Source organism: Thermoascus crustaceus, assembly GCF_041956765.1.
Source record: "Thermoascus crustaceus strain CBS 181.67 unplaced genomic scaffold VTN00scaffold_3, whole genome shotgun sequence".
Lineage (NCBI taxonomy): Eukaryota > Fungi > Ascomycota > Eurotiomycetes > Eurotiales > Thermoascaceae > Thermoascus > Thermoascus crustaceus.
Genome location: NW_027192529.1, coordinates 3,233,453 through 3,253,973, shown reverse-complemented (window position 1 = coordinate 3,253,973; position 20,521 = coordinate 3,233,453). Strand labels below are relative to the sequence as shown.

The 20,521-nt window shown below is 50.7% G+C and overlaps 5 protein-coding genes across 5 annotated transcripts; 3 read left to right on the top strand and 2 right to left on the bottom strand.

Annotated features, from left to right (window-relative positions):
* Positions 1 to 422: 422 nt before the first annotated feature.
* VTN00DRAFT_6372 (uncharacterized protein) lies at positions 423 to 6,125 on the bottom strand (the record flags this gene model as incomplete). The annotated part of the gene is made up of 5 exons (XM_069433001.1): positions 423 to 2,869; positions 2,945 to 3,442; positions 4,723 to 5,841; positions 5,943 to 6,059; positions 6,107 to 6,125. 5 exons carry the CDS (start codon positions 6,123 to 6,125, stop codon positions 423 to 425), a joined length of 4,200 nt encoding a protein of 1,399 aa, XP_069288804.1.
* Positions 6,126 to 7,817: 1,692 nt separating this feature from the next.
* Positions 7,818 to 11,918, top strand: VTN00DRAFT_6371 (uncharacterized protein; the record flags this gene model as incomplete). The annotated part of the gene is made up of 2 exons (XM_069433000.1): positions 7,818 to 8,207; positions 8,262 to 11,918. The coding sequence occupies 2 exons, from the start codon at positions 7,818 to 7,820 to the stop codon at positions 11,916 to 11,918; spliced, it is 4,047 nt and encodes a 1,348-aa protein (XP_069288803.1).
* A 1,274-nt stretch (positions 11,919 to 13,192) lies between these two features.
* VTN00DRAFT_6370 (uncharacterized protein) lies at positions 13,193 to 14,362 on the top strand (the record flags this gene model as incomplete). Its single annotated transcript, XM_069432999.1, has 3 exons — positions 13,193 to 13,227; positions 13,298 to 14,080; positions 14,140 to 14,362. 3 exons carry the CDS (start codon positions 13,193 to 13,195, stop codon positions 14,360 to 14,362), a joined length of 1,041 nt encoding a protein of 346 aa, XP_069288802.1.
* An 813-nt stretch (positions 14,363 to 15,175) lies between these two features.
* VTN00DRAFT_6369 (uncharacterized protein) lies at positions 15,176 to 19,358 on the top strand (the record flags this gene model as incomplete). The annotated part of the gene is made up of 9 exons (XM_069432997.1): positions 15,176 to 15,213; positions 15,330 to 15,428; positions 15,489 to 15,558; positions 15,613 to 16,344; positions 16,390 to 16,446; positions 16,585 to 16,850; positions 16,903 to 17,298; positions 17,355 to 17,417; positions 17,468 to 19,358. The coding sequence occupies 9 exons, from the start codon at positions 15,176 to 15,178 to the stop codon at positions 19,356 to 19,358; spliced, it is 3,612 nt and encodes a 1,203-aa protein (XP_069288801.1).
* Positions 19,359 to 19,730: 372 nt separating this feature from the next.
* Positions 19,731 to 20,486, bottom strand: VTN00DRAFT_6368 (uncharacterized protein; the record flags this gene model as incomplete). Its single annotated transcript, XM_069432996.1, has 2 exons — positions 19,731 to 20,317; positions 20,459 to 20,486. The coding sequence occupies 2 exons, from the start codon at positions 20,484 to 20,486 to the stop codon at positions 19,731 to 19,733; spliced, it is 615 nt and encodes a 204-aa protein (XP_069288800.1).
* Positions 20,487 to 20,521: the final 35 nt, after the last annotated feature.

The following is a 20,521-nucleotide window of genomic DNA, read 5'->3' as shown; positions in this document are numbered from 1 at the left end:
GCACCACATACAACATATCAAGAGCGCATGGCCTAGAACTCGACATCAAAAACAAATGTGAGCTCAATTTCTCCTGCAAATAACAAACTGTAATGGGAGCTAGAGAGCCAGTCATTCAACCCTTCCGTTAAAACACCAAAGCGGACTCGATTAAAGGGAAGAAAAAGACTCATGGTCTTCACTGAGCCGGAATAATTAACCTAGCAAGGCCAATGGACTATCAACTGCCTCAAACAACCTTACCATGGACGCCAAGAAAAGCACTAGTAGGGATATAACAATAAAAGGGAGGATGGAACTATGTGCTTGCTTGGAAAAGAAAAGATGAAACCTGCAGTGTCTGGAAAGGAGGTGGCAGACGTATTACTCCCGTAAAGGACTAGACTCCGCTTAGGAAAATTCGTGCAAAAGAGAGTAGAGGCTCAGAGCGACATTTCTGAACTGAACCGGAGTGAGCTGCCTCTGCCTGGGAGGGCTGAATTATTGAGACTCGGACTCGTTGGACGACTGTTCCCTGCCCACTTGGGGCTTCTCGGTTGAGTACTCGTGGAGCGTGTGGATGGACGATTCTTCTTAAGCTCCCGAAGTTCTTCCTCCTTTCTATGCAATAAGTCGTCCCGCATAGCAAGGGTGGCCTCCAACTCTGCAATGCGAGCGAGATGCGTACTCATATCATTCTTGGCGTTCAGTTCCTTCAGCTTGATCGCTTCGCTGGCCAGCTTGCGCTTTAAATTTTCATTTTCATCTTTGAGCTGGCGAATCTCGATTCCTGACTGCGCTGCCATTGTGGACGCGTTCTGGTACTGCTCGCGCGTGTAATCAGCCTGCTTTTTCTCATATTCCGCCTTCCGCTCGAGGCTTGCATTGTCCTTAGAAAGACGACGGACTTCTTCTTGAGCAGCTTCTAGCTCTGCCATAGTGCCACCTCCTGCTTTGAGAGCATCCCTAGCAGCTTCAAGATCATGCTTCAGCTGCGTGCGTTCATCCTTCAACTTTGTAATCTCATCCCGCTGCTTCTCCAATCTCTGTTCAGACTTTACAGAAGTCTCTGCTAGCTGATCGCGTTCCTTTCGAATCTTGTGAAGCTCCTTTGTACGAGTCTCATATCGATGTTGAAGCATCTCCAGCATTTTGTCTTTCTCCTTTAACTGGGATTGAACATCAGATAAGGCAGACTCAAGCTTCTTGAGCTCAACAGCATGAGTATCCCTCATCTGGATGAGATTTCTTTCTAGGGCATTCAAGTCACTATCCAGCGTTTGAGTAGGGCCTCTTGTCGAGTCAGATAACTGGCTTGTATCCTGGGACTGCATCATCCGTTGTCTCTTAGCACTGGGTGCAATTTCCTCTCCATCAAACCAGCGCTTCTGTGACGGAACTGTTGGAGGTAGGCTCTCGGGTTCAGGTTCGGGTCCCAGGGCAGAAGCGACTTCACTTTGGCCAATTATTTGAAGTGGCTCAATTGTAGGTAAAGCCCAGCTCACATGGAAATTATCTGAGAGTAAGTAGGACAGAACCTCCTCTGCATCTTCATGAACACCAAGAGCATTATCTTGCAGGTCGCCTACTGCATCGCGAAGACGACTAGTATAGTGAACAAGCAGGCGGAGTCGTTGAAGTTCAGAGACATTCGGAAGACAGCGTTCAATGTGCTCACTGGTATTGGATATGAGAAGCTGAACAACAGGGAGCAGGTTTCCATAACGAGCATACGATGTTCGCAAGTGTTCAACAGAAGGATTCCTTGCGTTGAAAGATGTATCCAGCGCGATTATAGCAGAGGGGCGCTTGAATGTCTCTGCGATGCCATCACTCTGTGTTGAGCGAATTCCAACACTCAGCAATCCTCTGATCATTGATAATTCAACGTTGGTGCCGCCACCCATCTCATGACGTGGCCTGGTGTAGGTGAATTCCTTGCCTAGCAAGAATCGCTCCACAATTTCTGCAGTCTTTCCTTCTCGCACCATAATGATGACATGAAGATCGTGGTTATCTGCGATCTCCACGAGGTGTCCAAGAAATCGAAACTTGGAGCTTGAATATTCCGCCCAGGCAGCTTCCTTTTCAGGATCAGATGCGGATTCCTTGATGTGCTCGGCCATGTTCAAATCAGGGTGAGTTGCGATATTATTCAACTGTTCCACCATCGAACGCATCCTAGACACAAGGTGTTCATGCTCACTGCTTTCAACTTCAGTGTCAGAAGTAGTAAGAAATTTGCTGATATTCCGGGACTCATCGGTTAGAACTCTTTCATAGTCATCCTTGACTCTAGAGTCCATCGGCAGTGTTATAGCGAACTCGGATGGGCCAAGTTGCACTGAACCAGGTGGAACTTCTTCGGCATGGCTGACAGTCAAATCGCTAGGCTGGATAGTCTGCACGACGGGGTGCTCAGAGTACTCAGGTACAGTCGGCGCTGCAAAGTTCTCTGTTGGAGGGTCTGGTTCAACTGGCGCCGCATGTGGAACAGTAGGTTCTTTATCCACTCGAACACTGAGTGGCGATGCTGCTTGAGGGCCAGAAACTGGAACAGGTTCAATGTCACCTGCAGATGATGGAGTCGCACTGTCACCACTCTGTAGAGAGGCATTAAAGTTAGCACGCCACTGAGCATGCATATTTCTCATCTTCTCTCTCGGCGTAGATCCAGGAATATGGCTGTACTTCTGCATGGTCTCTTCCAAAGATCTACTGCGGTCAAACTCCTGGTTGTCCATGGTTCCGGCGTGAAGAATGGACGATTGGGGGAAGATGCTTGCAGAAGTTGAGCTTTGAGATTCCAGCTGAGGTGTCGTCGGATCGGGGTGAGGACGAATAGTCTCCGGAATCGAGCTCAGCTGAGAAGAAATAAATACACCTACACCTGCACGAAAATGTGAAACGTCAGCGTAGTTGCGAAAGAATCAAGGGCAAATAGCACAAGCTCTGATCGACGTACAGATGCCAGACCCGTATGAGGAGTGAGGCTGGGATAACGAGCTGGAATATGGTACGGAGCTTATCGATATGGAGGATAACTGTGACGGTTCTGAGTGATCGGGAATTTTCAAAACGGTCGACGGTGTTTCCACTATTTCGTCCACTTCCTTCTTGATGTGATCAGAGGCAGTAATTGATGCTTGTATATCCTGAAAGTGAAGGCTACTCTTCACAGAGTCCAGGGATTTTGTAGCTCCCTGCGGGTGGTAAGAACTGATGGACCCTGACTGCGTACCGGCAGTTGAAGTGGCGGGGACGGAGCTGGCCGAGTTGTCAGAGGGTTGCGTAGGATGTACTACAAAGTCTGATCTGCTCTGTGATGGGGATAGATCCTCGATTGAAGACACCAGAGTATCGTCCGCAGAAGCTGTGTTACTCGATGGTGTGGTCGATGAAGCAATTCCAGGTTGGAACGAACTCGCAATACTCGATTCAGTGGTCTCCCGTATAGGAGTCGCTGGAGTTATTCTGTCAGTCTCTCCTTCTATTACGTTCTGAATCTGACTTGTGCTTTCTGTCTCCGGGACTGTATCCCAGCGTACGAAGAGCGGAGATGGACGAACAGACTGTTGTCGCTCAGGGGATGTGACGCGCGAATTCTGAAGACCTGAAACACTGGAGCTGGAGTCTGAGTTCTGTCGACCCCTTCGTAGCCGGCCGCGTCTTTTCTTCTGAGTTCGGCAGCTCTCTCTCTCCCTTTTTCTCTTCCCAAGCCTCAATTGCAGCTTCGTTCGCACACTCTTTCGGTTCCTATTTGAGACGGACTATGATTAGCACTCAGAGGTTGGAAAAGGTACGTGTTATATAGATTAAGGAAATGCTGCGGGGGGCGTGTCTGTTCCAATCTGTAGTGGAGCAGCAGTTGCAGCCTACCCAAGTTGGTGAATACGGCCCCTCCTAGTCGATCAGGTATTTCGTTCCTCTCTCGTCGAGGATGCAATTGATAAAATATTCTTCGTCGCCAATTACAATGGCTTCTTCTTCTTCTTCTTCTTCTTCTTCTTCTTCTTCTTCTTCTTCTTCTGTATCAGATAAATGGACGCTATCGTCTCGCTTTCGCTTAGTAGGTGGGTTGTTTGAAGTGGTATACGCCGTCGACGAGGCCTTACGCTTGCGCCCCATTATGCGCGTCGGGTGAGAGTTCGGAGAGTGGCGTGGTCCATGTTGAGAGAAGAGGAAGACCAAGAGAGACAAAATAAGGTTGTATCAGGACTTCCATAGGCTCCTCTCAATAGAGAGGTGTGAATAGCCTGGAAGAATGAGTTATGATGGCGACAATGAAGAGGTCGAAGTGAAGCATCCACCTGCGAGTTGAGGCGGGCGCGGCGGATGATCGCCCGCACGTGATAACCTTGATTGTGGTCTGTCGATGACCCACGGACGCGTCTTTATCCTTCCAACGGCTTGGCTGAGCATAAGTTTGAATGGATCCGGTTGTTGAAGATATACACTTTTTCGTTTGTCATACATTTTGTCTATCTGCTATCTACGTGAAAGCGTTACTATGTCTCCTAGTATCGAAGCACATGCAGGTACTATGTACAGTGCTGTGGAGATCATTAACCTATGACCCATTCCGCTCCTGCTCCCTTTTCCATGCCTCGAAATCGAACCCAATATCTTCAAGGGTCCGAATAGAATAGCGTTGCTCTCCTTTACTCAAAAATGCCTTCTTGATTTCTGGAAAACGCTCTCGCATCCACCTTTCCTTCTCCCCCCACCAAGCTCCAAGCTTACCCCTCCCATCGTTTTCCAGTCCAGGCTGCGGCTTAGCCGCCGCCGCCCAGTCATGTAGGAAATTAAGATAGTCAGCGTCCCTGGGAAAGGGCAGAACGTGGAACGCTTTTCCTGCTCCTTTCTCGGCAATAACAGAGTCTTCCCAGGCTCTCATCTCCGCTCTAGATGGTAGATCCAACCGTCCGGACCAGACACGGGCAAAGACAGCAGCCTGGTTCTCGGATATAGGGAATGGGATAACTTTCTGCACCAGTGCAGGAAACACGATGGTGGGACGGTCTATATAGAAGATGTGTTGGTAGACATTCAGCGTCCTGGTCCCGTCTTGGACGACTGGAGGATCAAGGGAGGACAGAAACGGATAAGAGTAGAGGTAGCCAGTGCAGAAGAGAATGGCGTCGATATTCTCCTCTATCCTACCGTCGGCAAATCGAACACCACGTTCGTGAGTGGTAGGCGATAAGAATTCCACTATCTCTGGACACTCAACCCTGTCCGTCGCCGGGCCAGGTGACAGGTAAGACTCCGATCTGGACGAACAAAGCAGAGGTTCTTCGCAAACGGCACATATCTGGGACCCGATGTCGATTCCTGAGGCCGAATTTCCCACGACAATGACCTTCTTTCCACGGAAAGGTTCAGGGGAGTCGTAAAATTTGGAATGGGATATCACTCCAGGATATGCTTTAGACCATGCTTCGATCCCATCGATGGCCGGCACATAAGGAATATTATAGTGGCCATTGGCGACAACCACGGCGTCGTAGCTGCCTGTCTCCTTCAGACCAGTTTGAAGGTCTCTCCTGGTCACAGCCCATGTCGTTGAAGAAGAATCCTCGGGTTTGACATCCAGAATCTGATTCTCAAAGCGGATGAGATGATTGATATCTGCGGCATAGTCTTCCAGATACCTGATGACGGTATCAAATGTGGGGAAGAGCTGCGAATCAGAGGGAAAGGGTTTATCTGAATACTGCATCAGATCCTTGGGAATATTCGTCTCAAGTCCCCGGTAAAGAGGAGACAGGAAAGTTGCCGCCCGCGCCTTACCTGTCGAGTGCCATATGGGCTCGTCGACAGGCCGATGCGGGCTCAGCTGCGGGATCGGGGTGGCAAGGCCTATTTTGTCAGAGGCAGGGGAATAGTTCCATGTTCCTCCCACTTTACTCCGTTGTTCGAAGATATCGATCTTCTCGAAGCATTTCTCGGCAAGAAGGTACCTTGCTCGTCGATGTTAGCGGAGCAGAGCACGTAAACCTGAGAAGAGTCGCGATGGGATGAATGAAGGCCCACATACTTGGCCGCCGCAAGACCAGCCGGTCCAGCGCCGATAATTGCTATGCTACGAATTTTGCTTAAAGTTGTCATATTTCCTTCAACATACCAGAGTCTACTGGCAGCATGCAAGATACAAATTGAGGGGCTTGGGCGGTGGATGCACTAAATAGTTTAAAAGCACGCGAGCGGGACGGTTATCTTATCGAGCAACCGGCGCTGCGGTCATCGGCATCCCTTTCCGCCGACCGCGTCTCCACGGCTTGCTTAACACCACGCGCATAAACCACGATGAAGAAATACTATACAGTACGCTACCTGTCAAAAAAAAGAGAGATAGTAGAAATCAGTACAATGTATTAGAGAGTCATATAAGCACGGAATATACGTATATTACAGGTCGGACTTAGGGAGTTGGAGTTGGGACCAGTGTACCATACCCTATCAGATATGTATTTTGCTTCATGACTACCATCAAGGTCTCATGCTCATCAGCTGCGCAAATCACGAATAATTCTCCAAGAACTCCAGGTTCTTGGACAGTTTGTTCAATCCGAGAAGGTGGTATCCAGAAACAGACGACAAACTGACTTTTCTTCTGCCATTCTCCAGCTCATTTGGTGATACCTGGTGATATGCTTCGTAGATTCTACCGAGGAACAGCAATAACCTTCGGCAAGGGCAAGCTGATTATAAGGTCGGTTAAACCCAATGTGAGTGGCGGCGAGAGACTTAGATTTGGTCTGTCTAGCTCAGAAGTCAACGTGAAAACCACGCATCTTGGATCAACTTTATGCCTGTTACAAGAGACTATAACATGGTTAGACACGTGTTTGAATCAGAATAAAAGCGTAAATTGCATTTCATAAGGATTCCGGTGTAATGCAAAATGAAATAAGTAACACAAGCGTATCTAAAAGGGATGAGGCCCATGGGTTGGCGATCCTGGTAGGCAGATACGCTGGAGAGAAAAAGATCCATGGATGCTGTCCTAATATCAGAATCAGGATGACAGATTGAACCAGAAAAAGACGAGGAGCACTAGGGGTGCATGTGGATCGAAGAATATGAAGAAATTATTAATCTGACAAGATGACGCAGAGATAGACCGTCTCAACACTTTTCAAACTTAACAGTTCCTAACACACCAACATCTGCAGAAGTATGGGCTTTGTCACACGGTGCTGGCAAGATAATGGGCGTAATGCATTTCTAGCCATGTCTATTCTAACAACTCAATAAAATAGTTAGGCTGGTGAATGCGGAAGCGCAATGTCTTTGGGTCCTCAAATGTGTGTTTTTGAACGTTCTCATCGTCTTTACCAGGCCGTAAGATGGATGACATGAGCAGCGGATCATTAGCTCCAAATGAAATACTCTGTGGACATTTTTAGAATAGAGAAACGATCCTACAGATATTTGCAGGACATTCGGATCCCAAGGACCGTCAAATAATCTGCGACTTCATTCTCTTTGACATTCTGGACTTTGTTTTGGCCCGTGTCAGAATGATACGTCATGAAACGCCACCAATGAGAGGCAACGGCAGTTATGTATTGTAATATAACAACTCCGATACAACGAGGAACCTCTGAGCTGTGAACACGAGCTCGTGATGCAAGCAGACGAACCAACGTGCCGCGAGTCCCTATTGATGGATTCAGCTTTTGCTCCTGAGTGAACAGCTCACCTTTTGCCGCCAGCGATCCCTTCCCTTGAAACGGACCATGTTTTGTGCCGGGCACTGCTCCCTCCTCTCCGACTTGCCCACTCTGCGATAGAGCAATGTTCGCATCCGTCCTCATCCAGTAATCGCCATCATGGGATCCAATGACCAGTCTCCGCCCCCGGGGGCTCTCGCTCAGTCGATCCCTGTTCCCATCGCACAGCTTTCCCCGGCGCTAGAAAACGCAGGAGAACGGTCTGTTAACGCTGTCGTTACTCTGGTGTGGCCCTTTTCGTCTTCGAGCCGATCCCTCAGTCTCCTACTCGCGGAGCCGGACTTTCGTCTTCGACGCACCAACGGTCAGGTTAAGGCCACCTTTCACGGCTTCTGTGCAGAGGAGGTTGCTCATACACAGGTCGGAATTGGTGATAAAGTTGTTCTCAGTTTAGACGGTGTGGAATGGACCGATAACGAGGCAGCAAAAGCAACGCCTGGAAGGGGGATAGCATGGGATCTACACTTTGAGAACCGTGTAGTCATAGAGGTATTTATGCTTATTTCTCGCAGGTACCGTGCGGTAACTAAATGTTTTATCCAGATATCTCGAGATTCTCGGCATCTAGCGACAGTGAAAGTCGATCGCCCAGCGTCTCCACGGGAGGAGAAGGAAGCCGCGTTAGTGGCGCCAGCCACACCAGCACCAGTCGGAATCGCTGTTGAAGAAGATGGAGCGTTCGCAGAATCAAATAAATGGGCTTCTCCTGCTTTCCTACGGTCCACTCGGTCGTCTTTGGGCCCCCTCGCTGACTCTGCGTTCGACCCATTCGCGGAGGAAGATGGCTACATACCGGGCAGAGGGAGAAAGCGGCCTAGATTCAGCATGCGCAGCAACGAGTGGCGACTTGTCGATGAACCTGCAAGTCCTTCAGAGTATCAGAGCGCCTGGAACCAGACAGAGGAACTTGAGATGGAAGATGAGGAGCAGGAGGAACCTGAAGCGACAGAGCAAGAAACTGAGAAAATGGACATGACCAATAGTGTGGAGCTTAACGGGGACATGAAGGAAACAACAACTCCAGAGCATGCAACGGATAAGGAGAATCTTGCACGTCCCACGATATTGGTTGAAGGTTCTATCCCAGCAAGTGCAGAAGTTCAAGATTCCACGAAGGTTATCAAAGAATTTGGTCCAGAGCATCCAGTCGAGCATGCTGAACAAATATTGGAAGAGCAGGCTCATCAACCTCTCCAACCAGAGACAGTTGAAATCGTGACGCCGGAAATCGTGACATCGCACGATAATGTGGATAGGCAGATCCCTACAGACCATATCTCTCGCCGTCCTACAGATACTCCCCGTCTACTTCCGCTTCCATCTCCAGGCCTTCCCGTTCCTTCTCCATTGATGACAACGCCACCTGGCCCCCATGGATATTTTCCCGGGGCACCCACTGCTGAGCAAAATCAAAACATTCCTTCGCGCTCGACGAGCAAGCCAGAAGACATCGCAACGACGGAGGAAATCGCCGTGTTCGAGGAACAGACGCATGGCGTGCCACAGAAAGCAGCTGAGAGAGTCCCGGCGGATCCTGGGAGGGATGCAGCGAGCATGGAGGCCGATGTGGGAGACTCCGCGCGACTGGAAACTGAGCCTGGTGTTGCTTCTCAGGTTTCCGGTTTTACTGCAACTAACGAAGGATTGAAATTGCCGTCAAACATTCAACCGGAAGGGCCGTCGGTATCCATGGTGAGCACAGAGGTCCATGGATATGATGTTGCCAGCGAAAAGGCTGCAGAAACTCTAGAGGAACTACGGAAGGAAGAAGAGAAGGAGGAAGATGAGGAGAACAAAGAAGTGGAGGAGGAAGTGGAAGAAATGGAGCGGGAAATACAGGAGGTAGAGGAAGATGTAGAGGAAGTGGAAGGAGAAATAGAAGAAGTGGAGGAGGAAGTAAAAGAGATGGAGGAAGAATTAGGCGAAGATGAGGAAATGGAAGGAGAAGAGCAGGAGGGGGAGGGAGAGGAAGAAGAAAACGAAGAGGATGAGGAGGAGATGCCAGCATGTCAGATACCTTCCGTCTCAGAAGAACCAAAGCACGGTGCTAAGGTAGTAATCGTCGAAGACGATGCTGAAGGGGAGATCGAAGAACAGAAAGAGAAGGAGGACGAGCTCAGAGAAAGAGAAGATGAAAATAGCGAGCACGAAAGAGAGATGACGACTAGGAGATACGATCCGAGTGACATGTCGGAAGACGAGGATGAAGAAGAGGACCAAGATGAAGAACTTGGTGCTGAAGAAGAGTATGGAGAAGACTACGACACGGAACACGTCTACGAAGAAGAATATGAAGGATATTCCGAGTCTGAATCCGAGTCAGAAGATGAGAATTATCCGACAAGACCGCAAGGACCGCCTCCACAAAGGACTGTACATCCGGAAGTCATCGTTCTGGATAGCGACAGCGATGATGAGCCCCTTGATGCAACTCAAGCGCCTCAATCTATCCAACCGAAGAAAGACAGCGTTAGTCCTCGGCGGGAGCCGCAGATATTGGAGCAGGAGGCTCAACTGCTCGAATCTGAAGTGTCGGATGAAGAGGCTGATGATGGCGATAAAGACGAAGATTTGTCTGACGACGACAGGCAATGGGAAGAGATTGTCGAATCTGAGAATGAGGATATCGCTGAGGGCAAGCTTGATCGCGAACCAGAGAGAGTTAAACTCGAGCATGGCGACCGGGTAAACGTCTCGGAAGCAAAAGGAGAGGAGCCTCAGGGACTTGTCAGCCGTAGTAGAAGTCTTTCATCCGCTCCGACTGAAGATGAAGTTCACCTGGATCAAAAACGCACATCTCAATCTAGGGAGTCTGAGATAGATCCAGAATTGCTCCAAGCCGGAGCCACTTCGGGAGGCGTTCCCTCAGGCGTGGACCGTGAGGGCAGCGAAGATTATCATATGGAGGATCGGTCATCTCAATCACAACCTTTGTCTGATTGGGATCGACAAGTTGAGCCCGGTCTCTTATTTGATGGGGCAAGGTCTCCGCGTCCTGACGATCAAACCCAGAGCCACCTCTTGAAGCCACGGAATCAACTCATTACGCCAAATGCTTCTCAGGGGACAGATATTAGCTTCGAGAGACTGACAAAGCATACAGTGGCGGAAACATCGATTCCAACGCCACGTGAGACGCAGGAAGTTATCATTGAGTCATCGCTACAAGCTCCAACAGCGTCGTTTGAACTGGCATCCCTTGCCGAAACGGAGGCCGATGAGAGGAATATTTTAAGGCAAGAAAGTATTCCTAGCCCATTCCATCAGCGTACAGTGAGCTCCCAAACCCCCCCAGCACGACCTGAGACTACGGAGTCGACTTCTCCTGTCCCAGAGAAGGAAGAACTACACATCGAGAAACGTCTCGACGTTCAGGAAAGCATCGAAGACGAAGTTGTCCCCGAAGATCAGTCTCTACTCGAAAGCGATGGCACTGAAACTCCAAAGCTTCCTCCATCTCAGCCAAACCGTCACGCCTATGGTCTGCGAAGCCGGCTTTCTTACTTTGCTCCGCTTGCTACCCTCATTGACCACTTCAACATCTTAACGGATACAATCTCGGTTGTCGTTGAAACGTTCCCACCAGTCCGCGCCAGAAATAGCCCCAAAGAGTATTTTCTGACGCTGCAGCTCACCGATCCATCCATGGCTGGCACCACGCTCCCTGCACAAATCTTCCGACCTTTCAAGTCCGTTCTCCCTTCCGCCAAAGAAGGTGACGTGATTCTCCTTCGCAATTTCAAAGTAAAGAGCTTCAACCACTCCATGACGCTTCTCAGCTCGGAAAGTAGCGCGTGGGCGGTATTCCACGGAGAAGGCGATGATGCCGTTGTGACGGGCCCGCCAGTTGAATATGGCGTTGAGGAACGCGCTTATGCCAAGGGCCTGCAGGAGTGGTACCGTGAAGATGGCGCGGCAATGGTCGCGGACCATAGGCTTCAACTGTCTGTCGACCGGGACAACGTGGACGCTACTCCATCGAGTAGTGCGCCTCCCAGCGAGGCCGGAAGTATCGATTCTGGGATGCGCGCAGAGTCGACTGCATCGGCCCGGAGCTCCCGACGCGGTCGAAGATCTCACCACAGGAGAATTACAATCCACGAGTTGAGGGATGGGACAAAATACATGGAGGTTGGATCTCCATCTGATAAGGAGAGTATACACGAGCTGAGGGATGGGACTATATATGCGAACCTCTGAACTCGAGCTCGAAAACATTCAAGACTAGATTGATTTTTCTTGTGGAGTATGATGCTATTGTCTGGATTGTGAAATACACGGTGCAGCTGGCTAGTGTTCATATGTGCAGCTACCAGGAAACGAGTTTCCTTCGTGTATAAAAGTCGTTTCATTTCGCATAATTGGATGGGAATTATACCATTAGCGTAATGTCTCTCTTCTGGCTTGAGAACAGATTGAATCTTCTTTTGGATGATCCCAAGCATGTTAGGGGAAGTAAAAAAGAGAAGCATCGCGCGGCGTCTATATCCTGAAGCCCTGCCTCTACCATAATCCATTATGTCCTGACCCAACTTCAAGGTATACGAGTATCAGAAGACAATTGGCAAACATTAGGCTAGCGGTCAAGAGCATACTACTACCCCCGTTAGCAGAGCGAATCGAAGGAAATGAAACTGCAGTCGGAATGTCGAGACGGGGCAAGCATCAGACTTTGCCTTTCACCTCAAGCTCAACCAGCATCCTGCAAAGAGCAGGAGTGTAGGCAGCGGTTGAGCCCCTCGGCTTACCAGAGCTAAGGTATCTTCATAGCGACACAAGGCGACAGCGCCGGGATGAAGCCGATGGAATCCACATACCCATAAGAATTATAGCCCCCGCGCTGCCCAACTCCTGCAGAAAACTCAATAGGATCCTCAAGATCCTACAACAATGTCGCTACACCGGATAAAAAAAAATGTCCCGGACCTCAGGTCATCACCGCATCATGGTAGCTGGAGAGCCCTCGTGATGATGGTTTTAGATGCGGGTTCGTAAACCATAAGATCAATCTCGACACACACATCGGAATCACCAGAGCGTGGAGGATCAGTAAAAGCAGCTGGCGATGATTTGAGTAGGTGGTCTTGGGTTTGTAAATCGGAAGAAAGAAGAAAAGGAAAAGAGGCGAGGAAGATCGGGCGGGAAAAAAGAGACTTGTGGGTGGAGCCGCAGGGCTTGGCGCGCGGCTGTGGTGATTGGCCGGAAGGGACGAAGCTGAAGGCGAAGGGCGAACGAGACGCAGAGCCAGAAACGCTATGTTCTGCCCTACTTCCTCAGACAACATCCGCCAAAAGCATTCCTCGTCCCCTCCTTCACCACGACCATTCCGCCTTTTTCTCTTGCTGATACCCTCTGAGCGACCTCCGCCTGCGTCCCGCGTCTCCTGTTACCCGTGTTTGACCTGCCCTTGACCCGCCTGGTTCCTCCCTGCCTGATGACTGCTCTTTTTTTGAGCAGTCCTTGCCGCTATCTCGATGGATAACGCAAATCTGTGGACGCGGAGATCGAAGTAAGTATTTCTGGCTTGGTTTCTTTTATTCCTCTCTTTCCTCTCTATCTAACGCCAGTGGTGATTGCAGCTCCAGCAAACTGTCCCTTTCTACAGACAGCAAAGAGGGCGGTGCCAAAGTCGATCTTCCCCGCAGTCACACATCGAAGCGCTTCGGACCCGACAGCGCCCACGGGCGCTCTAATCCCTTCAACGCGATTTCTCCCCTATCTACCGGCGTATCCTCTCCCTCCACTAGCGCCTCGTCCGCGTTTGGCCTGGGCTCCGGCGCATTCGCTTCCTTCGGCTCTTCGGCGAAGACACCGAAGACCCCCGGTAGCACACTCGAGTCGAGCTCCTCGAAAGGGTCGACCGACAAGCGGGACTCGCAGAGCGAGCAGGAGGGGACGACCACAGAAGGAGTCAAGTCGAAGGGCTCCGTATCCTCACTGAAGGAGCATCCTTTGAAGACTACCTGGGTCGTCTGGTACCGCCCACCTACGCCGAAATATTCCGACTACGAAAAGTCCACGATTGCGCTTGCATCAATATCCTCGGTCGAGAGCTTCTGGACCATTTACTCTCACCTGAAGAGACCATCGCTTCTCCCTACGGTCTCGGATTACCACATTTTTAAGAAGGGCATCCGTCCGGTTTGGGAGGATGAGGCGAACAAAAGGGGTGGAAAATGGATTGTTAGATTGAAGAAGGGGGTGGCTGATCGCTACTGGGAGGACCTTCTCCTCGCAATGGTGGGCGATCAGTTCGCAGAAGCGGGCGACGAGGTCTGCGGAGCCGTCCTCAGCGTGCGAAGTGGCGAGGACGTGTTGAGTGTCTGGACGAGAATTGATGGTGGACGCAACATCAAGATTAGGTATGGTTTTTTCGCACGTTCCATCATGTGTCCTCGGCTCTCTTGCTAATACGGCACAGGGAAACGATCAAGCGCTTGCTTGCATTCCCCGCAGACACTAACATCGTCTGGAAGAGCCACGATGACAGCATCGCGCAGCGCTCTGCCATCGACCAAGCTCGTCAGGAGAAGGCCGCGGGAAATGCTGGCCATCACCATCACCACCACCATGGGACCGATCGACGGAGGGGTAATGCCAATGATGACTCTACGGGGGATAAGGGAAAAGGGGCGGCGTCTTGAAGCGATTATGTGAGCCTGTGTATGGCCCTGTATAGTAAAAATCCTATTGGCATGCGTTCTATGTTGGTTCTGGGCTGGGGGCTTGGGCGAATCCTACGGCTGCTTTTTAGTTAATGCCAGATGTCATGCAAGGAAAAAAAATTCTGATGAGAGGTGGCCTGTCACCTAGCTTATGTCTTCATTTTATGTTTAAGCAATGGCTACAATTTATGGGCAACTCTCTGCCTTCTTGCAAAATAATACGTAGATTCGTACGTAAGATGCACTGTGCCTGTTAGCAAGGATGTACTACTGTACCTAGGGGCGGGATGTACGCGGGCGGATGTGTTGGCACGCCCACATCAGCGGTGGCAGAAACAGACCGCTTTCTCGCCGCCTGGGGAGTGCCATCATGATGCAGTGCGCTCCACACTCGTCGCATGTGCAAACGCAGCATGCCCCTCTTGTGATCCAATGTACCTCCTGATGAATACATACATTTTTCTGGGCATCTCTCGCATCATCTCTCCCGTTGGACATCTGCCCGCAGGCATTCAGACCCTGCGTCAAGCCTTGTTCACCCTCCCCAAGCCCATGCTAACTCCGACCTGGCGCGGCCGGCCCAGACGTCCGGTGTGAGGAATAGCGATTTGCCCTCCTGGTCTTCGGTATATATAAACATTGAAGATCCAGGGCGGTCCTCCCATGTAAGACCTTTGTCTTCGTGCCCCTTTCTCCCTTTCCCCTTTTGCACCCATGCCACCTGTGCCCTTTGCATTTTTTTTTCGCGCAGTCCTGGAGGCTCACTTGGATCGCTACAGTTGGACCGCGACTATGCCCAGAGACTTCGACCTGCTCGCGAATATCGATCAGTACGTCTATTTCCAGACCAGACCGATTCTCAATCCGCTTACAGGAGGAATCGTCTGTACACATAACTACAGCAAGGTAGACCTTCGGCGTCTGGTACTGACTCGCCGTGTCCCAGTTTTGCGGCAGGAGACCAGATGCTCAGCAAGCACAAGCACCGGCGCGTGGAGTCTCAGGACGACGAGCGGAGGCTACTTCCGACTTATAGCACTTATGGGTATGTGGCATATAAGGATATATTGCTGGGTAACTGCGGGACTCATGTGGGTTATCTTAGGAGTAACGCGGACGAGGTGAAGATTATACCTGGCCAAACTGTCAAACCGTTGGGAAGACCTGCGCTTAAGGTACGCAGCAAAAGAGTTATTTATTGGACCCCGTCTAATAAGCATCTTCTACAGCCGTACTCCCCGTACCGGCCTGTTGATACTATATCCAAGTTCCGAGAAAGTGGACCGGTTCGTTCCCACGGCAGATCCAAGCAGCACGGTGCCTTTTCAAATCATATTACTCCTCGTATTTCCCGTGCAGAGGTAGCTGAAAGCTACGAGGTTGGAAGACCGGCCAAGCGCCAGCGTCGGGAGGGCCCGGCAGCAGGGATCATTAACCTAGTAGAGGACGACGAGGTAGAGCTTCAAAACTCCCCTGCTAGGACTTCTGCCCCTGCTCAACGCGCATCCCAGCTTTCGTCAACATCCAGCCAACCTTCGACACGAGCGGAGAAGTCACGAAACAGCCGACATCAAATCGACGAGTTCCGGCAGGTTGAGAAGACGATGGGAAGTCATCGGCTTCAATGCAGTCCTCAACGTGGCTCTAGTAAGAAATATTGTCCTGTCGCTGATGAAGATCAAGAAGGCTGGGTCACGCAGACCGTGAGGAAGCAGAAACCCTCTCTAGCATCAAATTCCAGTGACAGGCAGCTTGAGGCCGAAGGACCGAAAAACAGTGTGAAGCAAGAAATCCTCCAAAGCGTCGAGATCCCGGCCCATTCTCGTGAGCAGCGAAGTCCAACTCTGCAAAGACAATTCATTCCAATGGATGGCAGGCGGCGCACGTCTGATACGCGGGAAAGCCCGGATGAATTACAGGGGGGTGTGACCGTCCAGCGAGCGCCAACCTCCTTGACCGCAGTACGTAAAAAAGATGTCAATTCCGACTCTCGATCCACGTCCCAGGCCGAAGGGGATGTTCGTCGACAACCGTCACCGCGCGATATTCGACCAACGGATTTTGTGAGTGAATCCCGGCAAGGACCAGGGAGGCCAAATCGCAAAAGCCAGAAGGAAGAAAAGGGAACCACTCATAAACGGTTATTTGAAGCAAATTTCTTCCGGTTCGGAGCTGTTGAGTGTAGCTCCTCTAATGGACAGGCTCTTGAAGTCGCCATCGATAACGTCCGTGGCACTATTGGGCTGGAAGGCGCTCGTCTTAATACAGCTAACGATGTGAACATCTCCCTACAAAAGATTTTCTCCGTGCTTCGAGGGCAGGACGAGAGTCGCAAGATTCAAGTGCGGTTTTCGAAAGCAGAAGGAATGGACGACAAAATGGATATTGAGCTATCCTCGGCAAAGGAGAAAGAGAATCTGTGTTCTGTTCTTGTCAAACGAAACGTAAAGTTTCAGGATAAGCCGAGGTATGGTCCTACGTCATTGCAGCTGAGATCTCTATGGCTCACACTGTTCCAGTGAATGGATGGACAAACTCTTTGCAAACAATGAGAGGAACGCGTCTCGCCAGGTCAATGCCCCCAAGCGTCCCAGCACCGAGGCTCTTCAGGATTCCGCTCCGGAGCCTAAACCCGAACCGGTAAAACGACAAAAGCTTTCGGCTTCCCTCCAGGACGGTGACGGGAATGTCAACTGCGACGCTGCCACGATCCTTAAGCGACCTGCCCGGCGTCCAGCCAACACCTCAAGCGACGATCACACCCAGACAGAGGAACCTAACCCAGATACCCACAGTCACCCTGCCAGAAACGAATCTGATCAGGGCGTTGAGATTCCTGTCAAGAAGTTCACCCCTGTTTCAAACATGCGGGAAACGCGATCGAAATCACGGCGTGAATTGACAGAACTTATCAGGTCGGTGAACTGTGACTTCCCTTTTTTAGCTGACGTCAATTAACATGCTGTGGTAGAGATGACGATGCAGAACAGCCTCCGCAATCCGCGTCCAATGATAAGCTACCAAAACTGGCGAGGTTAGTAAATGTACCTGTGCTTATGGTGCTTGGTGCTGACCCTCTGACAGGTCGATCGTGTATCCTCGTGTGGGGAAGAGGAAAGCAGAAGTCGATGCCCATGATTTTGAACGACTTCGCGATGGGGAATTCTTGAACGATAACCTAATAGGATTTTACCTACGCTTTCTTGAGCATCATTTGGAACGTACCAATCAAACCGTTGCCAAGAGAGTCTACTTCTTCAATTCTTACTTCTTTGCTACATTAACAAATACGCCCAGAGGCAAGCGTGGGATTAACTATGAAGGCGTTCAGAAGTGGACAAGGACAGTCGATATTTTTAGCTATGATTATATCGTGGTTCCCATCAATGAAAGTGCGCATTGGTACGTTGCTATAATATGCAACTTGCCAAGCCTAGGACGCATGTTGGAAGATAGCCCTGAGTTTGAAGGGTTTCCTGACGACGAGAAAGAAGACGTTTCGAATGAAGCGAAGACCGTGGAGACACTGGAGATTTTGGAGACTCCTGAAGCCGTCACTGAGGACGAGGCTGTCAAGAAACCGGAGACGGGAGGCGAACTAGATTCGGAGGCTGATAAGGCTCGCGAATCTTTTGCTTCAATGACCTTATCTGACAATGCGGAGGTCGATGTAGCAGGTCAGACAGACCGGCCGACCGAGGTGGCACAGGAAGCTGATGATGATTGGCCTGAGGGAGAAGAAAATCCAACATCTTCTCCTCTAAGGTTCTCGAGCTCGGCCGGCAAATCCTGCACTTCTGAGAAAGACGATGCCAAGAGAGGGGCCCAGCAGCAAAAAGAAGCGTATTGTGGTCCGAAGAACAAGAAACAGAAAAGAAAAGCCAAGCCTACTCCGCAGAAATACGATACCGAGCAGCCAATCATCATTACCTTTGATTCTCTGGATCTAGCCCGCTCGCCGACCATCAAGATCCTCCGCGAGTACCTTCAGGAAGAAGGGAAGTCGAAACGTGCGCTGCAGATCGATACCAAGCTGATAAAGGGGATGACTGCTCGCGAGATACCACTGCAACCGAATTTCTCGGATTGTGGCTTGTATTTGCTCGCATACCTCGAGAAATTTGTGCAGGACCCAGACCAGTTCATTGGAAAGCTCCTTCGGAGGGAGATGAAGAAGGAGGACTGGCCTCCTCTGAAATCTGGCCTCCTCCGGCGCCGCCTTCGCAGGTTCCTTCAAGATCTGTTGGAGGAGCAGGAGAAGATTAAGCGCAATGAGGCCAGCGAAGAGAATATCATGGCTGACCAGAAGCCGATATCATATCTACTTGGACCCGCAGAAGCGAGCCGGTTTGCCAAATGTGAGGAGGATCAGAATCAAAAGCAGTCGAAACCCGACAAGTTCGAGAAGAAGCCTGCAATTGAAGAGTCTCAGGCTGAGAGGAGCGACCCAGCGACTCCGCGTGATAAATCGCCTTCCGGTGAGCGTCCAATGTCAGATCCTGAGTCGCGACAGGCCCCGGTCACGAAGACCGAAATCCCCTCAAGCCGGCCTGAGGATGTCAGAAGCCCAGCAACCGAAACAGGACGATCTTCAGCGAAGCAGCCGAGCCCTTCGTCCAAGGAACCTATTCCAAATCTGGATGGTGTTATGGAAACAGAGCAACCGAAATCTGCGGGACTGTCGTCGCCTAGACTCACCCGCGGTGTACAAGCCGAAAAAGCCTCGAAATCGCTGATTGTCGTGGAAGATGAAAAACCTGAAGACCAGTTCGGCAGGGAGCTGCGAGAGTTCGTTCGCGAAGAAGCAGAGCCCCGAAAAGAGACGACTGGAAGGATAGCAGTGGAGATACAGGTCCCTGGAACACCCCCTCCTGGTAAACGCTCTGTGGCGATACAGGACAGCCCACGGAGAAGTCCGCGGCAGGGCAGGCAGAAAACCAAGGAAAAGCCGGACAGTCCAGAAGTTCTTGAATGATCATTTGTGAATGGTTTGACCTATTCAAATTAAGATCGCGGAGTTGATCTTGCATGATAAAGCAAAAAAGTAATTATTTCCTTTGTTTTGTTAACCTGTTGGAGGCGTCTGTAAAATTTGCATTTGACATTGGGAATTTTACACGGGTGTTCTGAATGGCTTTGGATGGGGCGGGATGGTTCAATGCAAATTGACCTAAAATGGGTTGTTGACTATGATACCACTGTTGCGGATTAGTGACTTTGTTCAATAAAAATCCATTATTTCTTTATGTCTCGGGTGCGGATATTATTAGGTAGGGCTAGGTAGCTTCAGTATCAGACTATCAATACCCCATTGTACCTAGATACTCCCGGATCCTCCCATCACAGCTCACCACTCACTCTCATCCGCATCCACCCACCACCTCATCTTCTCCCTCTTGAACGTCTCAAAATCCCACTCCCCATCCTCCAGGTTCTCCTGCCCCCCGATCCACACATACGTCAACGCATCCACCTCGTCCCCCTCATCCGCGATCTCCGCCCCCGCGGCATCCAACACGTCCCGGATATGCTGCTCCCCCTTCTTCCCGATACTCTCCTCGCGCCGCCCGCCCAGACCCACGGCCTCCCGGAGCGTGCGGACCCGGACGGGCCGCTTCTCGTATTCGGACCCCTCGAAGAGGTCGAGGCGGTAGAGGTCGCCGTCGGTGAGGCCCGTGACGAGGGTGCCGAGGACATAAGGGTGTGGGTCGGAGGTCTGTTTGGTGTTGGTGGGGTCTGACTCTGTTGTTTCTGTGGAGGATGTGGTGGTGGAGTGGGCGGGGATGATGGCGGGGTAGTCGGCGCCGCGGACGCGGTGTCGGCGGTAGCCGTGCAGGATGGCCGGTTTGATCTTCAGCATGGCTTTCTGCCAGGCTTCCGGGTCGGGGCGGCCGTGGCAAACGCGGTGGAGGATCTGGGGGGCCATGAGGGTGCCTGTTTTTGTTTATTTGTTTGGCGATGAATTAGTTGATATGCTTATGCTTATTCTTGTGCGCGTGTAACGAGAGAAATCAGGCCTCAATTGTAGAGCCGGTGTAGAAATACAGTGCAAGATGTAGAATAGTATGCACCTACCATAGAAGAAGAGCGTATGATCGCCCATTGTCTTTGATTCCGCGGGAGATGTCGGATGTAATT